This window comes from Echinococcus granulosus (genome assembly GCF_000524195.1).
Source record: "Echinococcus granulosus chromosome Unknown EG_S00028, whole genome shotgun sequence".
Taxonomy (NCBI): domain Eukaryota; kingdom Metazoa; phylum Platyhelminthes; class Cestoda; order Cyclophyllidea; family Taeniidae; genus Echinococcus; species Echinococcus granulosus.
This window is the reverse complement of record NW_020170408.1, coordinates 833,353-846,195: the sequence shown is the minus strand read 5'-3', so window position 1 is coordinate 846,195 and position 12,843 is coordinate 833,353. Positions and strand designations below refer to the sequence as shown.

At 45.1% G+C, this 12,843-nt stretch overlaps 1 protein-coding gene across 1 annotated transcript; it reads right to left on the bottom strand. All coding sequences in view use genetic code 11, as the record gives it.

Annotated features, from left to right (window-relative positions):
• Positions 1-9,337: 9,337 nt before the first annotated feature.
• EGR_04527 (Suppressor of cytokine signaling 7) lies at positions 9,338-12,504 on the bottom strand (the record flags this gene model as incomplete). The annotated part of the gene is made up of 3 exons (XM_024493776.1): positions 9,338-9,738; positions 10,841-11,009; positions 12,139-12,504. The coding sequence occupies 3 exons, from the start codon at positions 12,502-12,504 to the stop codon at positions 9,338-9,340; spliced, it is 936 nt and encodes a 311-aa protein (XP_024351890.1).
• Between the last annotated feature and the right edge of the window lie 339 nt (positions 12,505-12,843).

The following is a 12,843-nucleotide window of genomic DNA, read 5'->3' as shown; positions in this document are numbered from 1 at the left end:
ACAGAATGGATACAGGATGGATGGATGGATACAGGATGGATGTATGGACGGATGGATGGATGGAAAGACACCAGTGCATTTGAACCTTTTCTCAAAGTCACCTTTCTTGCTGTTTTTAACGTCTCTGTGTGATTCAAAGTCACAAAAGTATGCAGAGCACTTGCACAATCACATGAGATTATTTTTTCCTTTTTCCTTTCTTTACACCTCAAATACTTAAATTCCCACGAGGTGGCAATTACGTGTGCATAACTCTTGAGAGAGCCATTGAAGTACTCTGACACTGTCTTGCTTAGGTCCTCCCAGCAGACGTCATGTGCTTCGTGAGTGTGCTTTGGTTAAGTGAATCACCTCAGACGGAAAGCCACACCACCAAAATTAGAAAACAAATCTGTGGAAAATGAATTGCATAAGTCAGCTCTTGTTCAGTTACAGCATAAAGAATGTTAGATCACCTCGGTTTACAGTCCACTCTTCTTCACGGACTCACCGAATCCTCTCTGGATGGCACTGACTTTCTCCAAATCCTTTTTGTGGAATGTGGAAGTTCTTGCAATTGCAAACTTTTAAGCATCCAAACGATTGTCTGAAGTGATTGGTAAATATACCACAGACCAAATTAAGCTACCTACATTCTGTTGAGAGCTTTGTTTCTAAAGCTTATCTTACTCTTTCAAAAGCGTGAAAATTCTGCTTAATGGTTTAATAACTTCAGCGTCGCCGATCCTCTCTGTGGTCATAATGTAGGCCACCAATAGAGAGTGGTTTACGGCTGGGGGACAGGGGGGCTGAAAGGACGGTAATATGTTATGCAGACCGAAGGCTAATATATAAGCTAAAACAAAAACAAAATCACTCATAAACTCTCCTTTTATTCAGCAACAACCCCATTGATTTGATAGTTTGGCATATCAGGGCGAATACTACTGAACAAAGGTAACATATTCAGTAGGTCTGATAAGGATTTCTACATATCGCGTCCTTTGCAAAACGGTGAATTCATTTGGTTGATGTTCTACACTGAACCTTTTCTGTAAAGAGCCACCACAGATTTAGCCACTTGAGGCAATGTCTACATTCCGTGGCGTTTGGGCCGGATAACTGCCCAAATAAATCAGGATATTTTCCCCTCTTCCCTACCTCGGCTGCCTGAAATCGTAGGAAGGCATACCACGAAGTGGAAGCGCGAACCGGGGAGACTAAAATGCCTAAGCACTTAAACAGATGCTCCGTCGTAGGAATCAAATTTGTGCAGAAGTGCAAAAATTATAACTTTTTTCAAAAGTGCTTGGTACATGCGTAATTGCGATCATGGGGAGGTTCAAATGTGAATGAGATAAATGACTTCCTTAGAAGGCGAAAATCAGTCATAGCAGCGAAATCGCAGCACCGTACAAGCTTATCTGTCTGAAAATTCATAAATATTCTGAATTTTTGCAATTTCCTCCATCTTTAATCTCAGTTCACGATCCAGTCTACACAGCTAGAAAGGAGGAAAGGTTTATTCAAAATTTTAAAAAAATTGGCGAGAGGCCTTCACTTAAACAATGTTAGGCGTTCCCAACATCAGTTTTAGGATTTTTTTAAGCTAACTTCTTGGGATTCTTAAAATAACTTATAATTCGGCTAAATAAAGTTATTGGTGTTTTTATGTGCGTTGTAAAATTGTTTTATCCAATCAACTTCGCCACCTTGATTTGTATGATAGCAACCAATGCAGTCGTTAAACATTTGCACACCTGCGAAATTTGTTTGGCGTAGTCGCAACTGGTACAGCCACTAAATCGGCTCAAATCTACAAACTATCATACAAAAGTGAAAGCGTTTCGGCGTTTAGAAGAAAAAAAATGATATTCCTTAGTTGAATATGTCATTCTTTAATTATGGTACTCAAAAAAGTGCAAACCTTGTTCGCTTCCACATCTGCCTCCCCTTTGTCAGAGACTCAGAAGTTGGCAGCGTTTGCAGCAAGTCCATAGCAAACCTTTTTTATTATTGCCGTCCTTGATTAATTTAATAAGAGAAAAGAATCCCATTTTCTCGAGTCATATATCTAGCTCACAATGTAAATCATCAAAAGCTAGACACAATGAGAAAGGGCCATGTCTAGACGGGAAGGCAAACATGTTGGCTATACTAGATACCGGTTAACTCGCTGTACTCGTGTCTGTCCCCCTCGTCGATACGTCTCTGTTTTTTCTTTAGCTAGCTAGTCAGCCAGGTGTCCGTCTGTGCGTGTCGTCTAGATGTTGTATTTTGTTACGTGACACCAAGGCACACCAAAGTTCTCACAGCAAAGGTGACTTCGTCAACTAGCTGCAATGTCATTAAAGGGCTCGTTACCAAAATTCTCAAAGGGAACTCACTAATTCAACTGCGGCTTGACCTGGTGGAGAATACGCGTGTCACAAACTTGTGACACCGACTTCAGAGGGGAAAATTGAGGCGTCACATATGCGCGAAATTGGCACCAAATTTTAAAGCTAAGTGATGAATTAGGAATATTTTGAAGGCCACATAAATGTTGAAATAGCCATTCTATGCTTTTTCTGAGGTACCACCAATGTACCACACCACCATTCTATTTCATAAAGTAGTCAAGTTATTGCTGTGCACTTTTTCTTTATGCTGCAGAGCCGATAATTGCAGAAAGATTCTTTAAGCATTTTCTTCGTCGAATTAATCACCAAGGCGGCACAAAGCCGACTGCAAATTCCACAAGAAGCAAGCAACCCATCCCGTCTCCCTTTTACTTCTGCACTGTCTACTTTGCCTGTCTAAATTTACAGAAGAGGAGTTTAATCACTTGCAGGAAAATGGCTAGAATACGGAGGATTTGGCAGTGTCGCCTTTCTATTCCCATTCTAAAAAATGGAAGTTTTCATGGGTTAGTTGTCTACTGGCCTTCTTTTGGTCGGTTTGTGACGAAGAAAAGGAGGGGGTTAATTTCATCCACCCACAATAAGTAGGTGGACCTGAGTGGCAAATATTTAACCTTCTGAATACCAGAAGTCCACCACCCACCCTCTCACAGGTCAGAGCCTTCCTGAACATGAAGGGCTGAGTTCCGCCGAAATGCAAGTTAGTGTGAACCATCAGAGGCTGACCAGCGGCATTGTTTTCCTGCCTAACCAAACCAGCATTACAAGTCAATCAGTCAACACACCAACAACGATGCATTTGCATAGCTTGTGTGAACAAACACCTATCCTCCTGTCATTTGGGTGCACCCACTTGCCTAACCAACTTCAAAGACTTTTGTAGCTAGTGCAGTCGCACAAGGAGTGTTTCATCTCTCACACCGCTTGTGAACTTGAGACATCCATCCTCGAAACTCACATCATACATTGAAATCGAGCATGCGGGCGACTTTTTTTGCCTTTTTGCTGATCGCATCTTCTGCAAATGCTGCACTGGTAATGCCACGAGGCTTCTGCGGTCTTGGCGTCGAGGTAGACTCGATTCATAAGGGCGGCAAGGTGGTATTGCACCCCCCCCCCCCTATTCTACCACCTCATGTAAACAAATGCTGTTTGGTAAAATTTTAGAAAATGAAATCTTTTTGTCGACAAATTTTTTCTTCAATTCACAGAAAGTGGGGATTTTATTGACCTCTTCCAACAATTATCCAGATATGTTATCTCGCCTCGAATAAAGTGATCCCGTTCATATCTGTCAGTATTTTTTCGTTCTCTTATGACCACAATGTAATACATCCAAAAAACCACAGACGAAACGGAGGTTGAATCATTGAATGACTAATTAGAGGTGTGTGTGTGTGCGTGTGTTTCGGGAGAATGGGGAGGGGAGGCAAGGAGCGGAGTGGAGTGGAGTGGAGCGAAGGCGTGGAGGAGTGGAGAGGCAGGGGAGACGCCGACGAAGACCACGCTTACAGCGCAGCCCTTCTCCACCTCCACCTCTTGCCCAGGAAAACCCATGCGTCAGTGACTCATCCACGCTTGATTGCACTCTCCTAGGGGAGTTTCAAGCGCATTCTAGCTCCATTGCAATGCACGTTCACATCTCCAGAAGTTCGCTTCTGACGGTGAATACACTCCATTCTCCACTGGAAAGGAGAAATCGGAGACTGCCAAAAGCGTTAGTCCTAAATCACGATATTTCACGTTATAGGTGGCAGAGAGGTTCGGGATTCTCTCTTCTCTCCTGCGTTGGCCTAATCTCGTCTTGCCTGATGGAGAGTGTTTGCTGTGGTGAAGCTCCTCTTCTTGCTTCTGAAGATCGCCACTTTTAGCCATTCTTGATTCCCTGTCACAAATGGGGTATTGAAGAGCATCCATCGGAGTATCAATGGCGACCACTTCCAGTCTAAGCATGGAATGCTGATAGAAGGGTGACACCTGCAACAATCGAGAATGGTCACTTTGACCTTGTCAAATCACTGTATTATGGAGCATGAAGCCTCTTGCTCTTCATCTGCCAACGAAGGTGAAAGTTCAGGGCAATCTGGAATCCCGACTGACCAAGAAGAAAAAGGCATGAAATAGTCTATTATGCCATCCTGTGCCACCGAGACGCTTGACCGAAAATGGTGAACGCGAAGCGAAAGTTACGCGTTTTTCAGAACAAGAAACTCCTCCCTTCGTCTCTACTTTTTTATTTTAGGCAAGAATACATTCCTGATTCCCTAAGGAAAAGAGGACTTTCCGGTCTACATGGGCTGGATTATTTGCTCCCCTTGAAAAAGTCAATCAATCGGATGGGACTGCTACTGCTTGAAAGTTAGGCATTGGATGACATCATGGACGACACCGCATGAGAGTGAGTGATGAAGAGGAAGACATCGTGACCGGTGAGATAATTTTTTTACTGATCAGTTAGTTAATTTTATTTAATGATCAATTAACAGGACAAGAAACCTTGAAACACTGCGATGATCATGCTCATTTTCGAATCCTCTCAAACCTTGTCACCTTTGGTTATTTGAGCAACTGCTTTGGTTAAAGCTGAGGTTCAAGAACTTAAAAAAATTTTACTACTGAAGAGTGATGCGATCTGCTAAATAGGTAAAATGCAAAATTTGCCTGAAGAACAAGGTCTGAAGTAACCACCTTAGCCTAGTCCATCTAACCAGACTTTAGGCTGGCATTGTGTGATTCGCAGCTTATTCTACACACAAAAGTACACCTGTCATTCCCATTTTTTCTCTATCACATCCGCCCCCTCCTTCTAGTCAGAGTCATTTAAAATGCCTCATTAAAGTAGCCTACAGCTATTTTTTTTTCTTCTTCACTATCTCACACTCTGGTTGCGCAACTTAGTCTATGTATGGCAGTGAGTCTAAATTTTTGAGTCCTTCTTGAAGGTGCAATAAAGACTGGCAGTAGTGAAAGCTAAGAAATTTGATTGGAGTCACCCTGAGAGTCAAAGACGGTGACAGAAATGAGCTGCTCTATGTGCTGTTGGGGACCGTGTGTACAACGTAGGAACTTTTGTCATGCGATTGCGCAGGATAGAACTCATTAGCAGTATTAACTCACTCCTTTCAAAAGCTGTCGCCATTGCCACTTTTTGACGAGTTTAATAGTAATTCCTTCTTGAGTATGACCAAATACTCAAACCAAATTGAGTAGTATGTACCGCGTTAATTCTTTAGAAAATTTCTGCGAATTCGTTGTTGGCGCATTTGGATAAACAAGGCTGTTTTCTAACAAAATAATCAAATCCACCGAGCAGCTTTATCTACCTTCAAGCATTTCTTCACATCTTGCCGCGCCTAAGGCTACAGAAGAAGTTTTAACCCTTGGCAAAGTACCATAGACGAGTTTTCAAAGCAGCACCGTCTTTTAGACAAGAACCGCAATTTGGAGTTCCATGTAATGACCACTTTAGTGAGAGAAGGAGTTCAAAGGACTCGAAAATGATCCTAACAACCTCCTTCTCAGGCTAGGGAGACACTGATTTATGGTGCTGCTACTCGCCAGCCTGACGTTGCCTTTTTTTGGCAACATGTGAAATGCGTCTGCATTAAAAGAGTGCTTAGACTTTGACACTTTTCAAATGAACTTCTCGTCAAAGTTCGTTATAGTGCTTAAGGAAGTCAATCATACGATGGAGGAGGACTCGCCATGACTGATACAGAAGAGCGGCTCTACAGAACATCTGAAAACGAAGCTTTGTACATACCAGTGCTTTTCTTAAACTTTCGGTACTTTAACACCAAACATTCCGTCTTGTTGGCATGTCTTATTTACTTGTCAAAGTAGACGTGGTGCTGTAGAATCAATATCATAGTTTTCACTCCTAGTTGATTTGATGACTAAACGGAGGAATGACTGCCCTCTATTGGTGGATTCATCAAATGCTGAGGCTATGACAAGCGAACTCATTGGGGTGTAAAAAATGACTCAGTGCTACAGACTGTCATTGTTCTACTTTTTTTGTTGACTTTACACCGTCAGATGTGTGTGCGATTGCATTTGATAGGGTTCTCCCAATATGCTGATTCTAACCCCAAACTCTCTTTTTACTTTTATTTAATCCGAACCACAATACAACTTGAGTAAAGCGTCTTACTTTTTAAATTCATGATCATGTGTCGTAATTTGGTCTCCTAATTATACCTTTTGGAAAATTCCGTTGTTTTTGTGTACCATTAGGGAATAATGATGCGACCTTCCTGATAAGCCAAAATGCGCGGTCGTTTTGAATGCACTGGAACAATAGAGATGGGGGGGCGGGGCGAGGTTAGAGGAGACGAGGTGGAAGGGAGAGAGTATTGACGTACACTTGATGTCAGAGGCCAAGGTTTATGTTGACAAAAACCCCGGTGACATCGCATTTCATGTCTCTTGACAGCCCTGTACCATAGTGACTGCGTTAGTTTTTCAATCTGAGAGACGCTTCACAAGGTCCAATAGAGTTGTGGTTTGTAAAATTGTACCTGTATATTTAAATCTGTGTGTATCGAGTCATCCTTGAAGACCTAGTAGGGTTTACCCCTACAGGTGGGTGTCTTAACACGACAAGTGGTTGAAATGATGGAGGCGAGGACAGGCAGGCCTTAGAAATTGGGCAATTCAACTGACCGCTTGGTTAGCTGGGGCATTAAAACACCACTCCTGGGCTTGTTCAGCATGCCCCTCTCTTTGGGAACTCCTTGAAAACACTAGGGCCACTGAAACCCGTGGGTTTCTTATAAGGGGTGGGGCGGAGTGTTCTTGATTCCTAAGTGTCCTTATGTATGAAGTATGGAAGTTTAGCCTTTAAATTTTTAAATTTCCCTACTCGATGAAGTTCATAGTGGAGTTAGAGAAGTGACAAGAGAGTAGGTCATCCAAACTGCCACTGACTATTTGCATTATCTTTGTTCACACATTCAAGCAGAGAAGTGGACTTTAATAAGTAGATAGACAATGTGTGAGTGAGGGTAGAAGATTTACACAAGTTCAGCCGCAGACACACATTAAGACAAGCCTAAGAAAGTGACCAATTAGGTTAAAGATGTGTATGTGTGTTAAAAGAGCACTGCCATTGCTTCGATAGATTTGACACTTCTAGTAACGATGACATCTGCCTTTAAGGAGTCGAATTATGCCAATGAGGGCACGGAAGAGTCATGCCTATCTTCGTCTGAAGCTGGTTGGTAAAATTTAGTGCACTCCAGTCTCAAACTCCAGTGACGGCGGGTAGCGGACCCGCTTCGAAAGACCAAGCACTCTGATTGGCTACCGGACTAAAGAGTTACACAGAAGAGAATGATGGAGGCTGTGTAGAAGAGCGACACCAAAAGGGTCTTTGAGATACTGTTAATTATTGACATTGACCACCACAGTGAATTTAACGATTGACAAAGAGGCAAATTCAAGTTAGACGAATCAAAGGGGCCTAATCATCCATGTCTCTGTGACTAGTTTGGTACATGGGATGTGCATATTTAATGATCTGACACAAACACAGTCATCTTGTGACAGGAATGTGATTAATGCGGCACCGATCGTTGACAAAATGCACAATCCAAGGTATTCTGTCCTCTCAGAAAAAGGGTGACAAAAATTCTCGAAGAGGCGCATCCTAGTGCATCCTAAGAAGCCATTTTTTGCCCCCTCTAACGCCATTCATTTGTTTTAAAATTCACTTTTCTGTCAACAAAATTTACTCCAAAGGTAGGAAATTATGCCTTGAGGTTAGCTATGTCCACTTTTTTGGCATCACGCCCAACCACTTATTCTCTTTACACATGGCGTACGACTATGCGTCACCCTGTCAATCCCCATCAGCACCGAGAAAACGCGTCACACAGAAGCCATCACAGGACTGCCTTTTGACACCACTAAGACAAAGTTCTTGCCAGAGAATTTACTCCAATCCTTTAGCTACTAGTCGGAAATTTTATAGAAGAAAAAGGAGCTTCCCAGATGGACTGACTTTTGAGCCATAGGGGGATGGGCTTGACCTATCCGTCCCCCTCTCCCAGCCTTCCCGTCCTCATATTGTCCGAAAACGCTGGCCTCTCAAACACCATTGTGTGTTAAAAAAACTAAATTTCCAATTTTCACGCCATCATCGACGACCGATGATGATACACCAGTGGAAACAGCAAGAACACCCAACAAACCCGACTTCGACGGCATAGTACCACATAGAAGCATCAAGAGAAAGTCTGAATGAGTTTGTGGAGGCCCACAACCACATAAGGGCCATCAAAGCCAACCTAGACGTTTGACAGCCACACCGACCTTGGACTGCATAAAGGGATTAGCAAAGAGGAAGAGGAATCAGAACGAAGCCCACCGTTCCCAATTTCGTTGCCTGGACATCAACGAATCAAGAGCCATCAAAACCGCATCGACTTCTGACAACCACACCAATTTCAAGACCCACGGAATGCTAAAACCAGCGCAATTTGCATATATAGAATTTATGTTTATATATATATATAAGTGGATAGACGTGTATAAAGTCGGGACTATTTTTTTTGTTCTACACAAGGAGGAGGGATCGGAGGAAGTGCGGCTCTCACCTGGCGCTTTTTTAAGGAGGTTTTGGCGTCGCGAAAAAGAGGAAGAATAAGGAGAACAAATCGATGGTCGAATGATGGATAAAAACGCGCTGTGTAAATGTGTACACGCAGGGACGGGCTGTAAAAGAGTAAAAAGGAGAAGTTGGAGGAAAAGGTGGAAAACACGCTCGCTCACACACGCACATCTTGAAGGCGCTAATAGGATATTTGAAATGACGCTTCCACTGCTCTGTACAAAAGGGATAATAGGGGTGGGGGGGGGGGGGGGGAGAGACAGATTTGGCGCTCTAAAAGGAAATAAGGTGGCGAAACGAAAGTGCGAGTAGAAAAAGGGGTAAGAAGGAGGGAAGCAGTGTTTCAGGGCTTGGCGGTGGACGAGGATGAGGAGGCAGCGACTGGAGTGAACTGCAGTGGAGGACGATCACGAATAGTTTCCTCAAAGTCTTCTAAGGACTCCCAGTAGACCTGCTTCTCGAGGAGGTACCCAATCTGCCCCGGGGGGAGAGGCAGTCGTGCCACGTGGTCTCGACGCACGTGAGAGAGAATCGTGAAGCGAGCCAGATGCTTCAGTGATTGTACAACCTGGAACCGCGAAAGGGGATAGAGAAGGGAGACCTCGACGGGCTGTTGGCCAGGAGTGCTGGTCTGCAGGAAGTAGTGATACTTCCCACCAATTGAATGAGCTACCGCCTTCTCAATAAACTCCACCACTGTACTTGCGCTGTGCGACTCCGGCTCAAACCAGAAGCTGAAACGTCCTGCATGGAGAAGGAAATCATCAATAGAGACGTTTAAAGATAGAAACGGGGGGAAAGCCGGTAAAAGAGGAGCTTCAACAACACCCGATCCGCGTAAAACCTGGCTGGCCAGCTAGCTAGCACACGCACCCAATCAATAGGAGGTACGCACGAGCGGGCTGGCTTTCAGGACAGGAACACGCAGCACGCTTGCCCAAAGAATTAAGCCTGCACACACGCTCACTCGCATGCGCGCACACACCATGATAGCAGCAGCTGCTGTGATGTCGGTGATTATAAAACAAGGGTGTCCTTAAGAGCTGGCTTCCTAGCTGGCCGATTAGGTAGTTAGGGTGGAGATGGCATGGAGGCAGAGAGGAAACAAACAATAGACGTCTGAGTCGGTGTTCGTAAGCTCACAAGGTGCAAGAGCCAAGTATCACAGTCTAAAAACACTGGCACATTTGCACATGTGGGACGACTAAGCAAATCGGGGTGAAACGATGCCAAATGGGCTAGTGGTTCCAAGTGTTGGCACCATCTCGCGCTCTCTAACCGTATGTGTGTGTGTGTGTGTGTTTGCATACATTCAGCTCGCTATGCGCCCGCCTGCCTACCTGCCTGCCTGCCAAGTACGCCAAACAAAGTCACGCAAGTGCTGCGCGTGTGTGAATACACACACACATACGGGGGGCTAGTGGCGCACCGAGATTGACAATGAATGTGTGTGTGTGCGCGGATGTTCAGCGGCTTGAAATTCTTTTACCTTACCATCTACACCGCGCATCGTTTCGCAGGTCCTACACCTCTACCCATCATCCACTACTGCCCACACGCCATGAGGCCTTCGTCCGCTCCTCACCGCTGCCGAAGGAGAAAGTGCACAAATGTGCATGTACGAGAAACTCGTCTTCTTCATCCAACTACAAATTGACCTACTTCTGTTAGGGCTAAGTGGTGAGGAGAATCCTCGACAAGATATATCTAGACCGCGTGAAGGAATGAGGTCACGGACAGGGGGGCTAGACAGGCGCATGATTGATTTGGGGAGGGAGGTGGACAGACAGAGAAGGGATCGATACAAGTCGTCTGGTTTGTCAAATGGCTGAATGTGTTGACTCACCCTGATTGTGTTCAATCCTCGTGTGATAAGTGGTGCCCCTAACACGAAAACTGAGGCTGAGGAAGAAGGTGTCATGAGCGCTGTCCCGCACCAAGAATGTTCCATCCGGACGGTTTGCCAGTAGCTTCTCTGCCTCAGTGAAGCTTAATGGACCCCAATACCAGCCCATCTGGAAGAGTAAGACAGGCAAGAAATTACTCAATTTCATGTAATCCACACAACATGAGTTGCCTAGGTGGCATTAGAGACAGGGCGGAGAGGCGTCAGGGTCAACGGCACATAGAGGAGTTGGCGCACACACACACAAACCAAAGGTGTCTAGAAGTTGGCACGATGCCAGAAGAGACGCACACATGCACGCACACACGCGCGCACACAGGCACATACACACAAAAGCACAAGGAAATGCGTTTTGTTAGACAGTTCGCTGGCGTACATCCATACATACTTTACACAGCTTTTCATGCCGATTCAAGTATAGCAGTGAATAAGTCGGCAAATCATTCCATCAAAGAAATACACCAATTACGAGGGTTAAAAATCACTAATTGGAGCGATCACATGATGAAAGAGTGGTGAGGACTTATCAGGATTGGCAAGATGGTTGACAGGCATTGTAAGTACTAAAATATGGCGATTTCTGGGAGTTTGAAAGCGCTAATGAAAACCTAACCGACATGGCGTGATTTTCATGCCTCGACGGAAAACAAAGGTATCATATACTCCCGTCTATAAAAGCAACTTGGTAAAAAGCTGTTCATAAACTTGGGTAAGAGGAGAGAAAGTAAACAACTACAAGACCAAGGGAAGGAAGCACATACGTGCTGGAGAAAGTGGTTTTGTTGATTCGCTTGGACAATAGAGAACTACTTGGATTGGTAGATGGTATCATAAGCATGCGAAACTGAAACAAGGCATAGGAGACGCATTTGTGGATGAATCCAACCCCTGTCGAGGAAACCCAGGAGAGAATTTTAGGCGCACGAGCCAACCTCGACCATTAAGGTTGAGTCAACGGTCTTACAGACACACACACGCACAGAGAGAGAGAGTATACATACGTGTGTACAAACGCGCGCCGAGAAGGCAAAGCTGTATGCACACAAACCCACACGTGCGTGGTGGGAGGAAATGACGGCGGTAGCAGTGAAGGGGACAGGGAAAGGGGGGAGTGGCAAATGTGTTGGCCGCCAGCCAAAACCATTGTCCCCAAACAGGGGTGTTACGCACACGCACACATACGCACATCAGTGAATCACACCCAATCAAAGAGACGGGAGTAGCAAAATGATGAGTACCTTTCTCAATGCCTTCATGCTCTCCTGGAAGGACGAGCGATGATCTGGCGTAGTGGTGCTGTTGGAGACCGCAGAACTACTAGAGACAGGAGCAGCAGCAGGAGCGGGATGAACCGGAGCGATGGCCGCAGCATTGGCCGTTGCGGAGGTGGTAGACGGTGGACGGAGGTGATGCAGCATGTGATGCATGTGGTGGTGATGCATATGATGCATCAGATGCGTTGGGGCCGGGGTCACTCCTACTCCTGCAGTAGCTGCAGGTGTAGGAGGAGCCGGCGAATTCGGACAAGAGGGCACCACAGAAGTGGCATTCGGTGGCGAGGGCGGCAGTGGATCAGTACAACTGCTGCTGCTTGTTGTCGTCATCGTAGTGGTTCGACCTCCATTGCCCCCGTTGGCGAAAACAGCTTCCGCGCCTGCTTCGGCCAATTCAGCTAGTTCGATTGATGTTGGGGTACGATGCTGGTGATCGCCTGGTGAACCTGGGGAGAAGGAAATGCGTGATAACTCCGAACCGCGGGGCTAAGTAGTTATGAGACCTGAGGGTTGCATGATAAACTCAAACTCAAGTTGTTTAACTTGCATTCTTGCCAACACGGGGGTGGTAGATACCCTATTCGTGCAAATGAAACTACATATCTCCCAGCTCTTCTGTACTTTTACGATGACCCTGTTTCCCGACTTCTATTTCCAATTGCGTCCTCG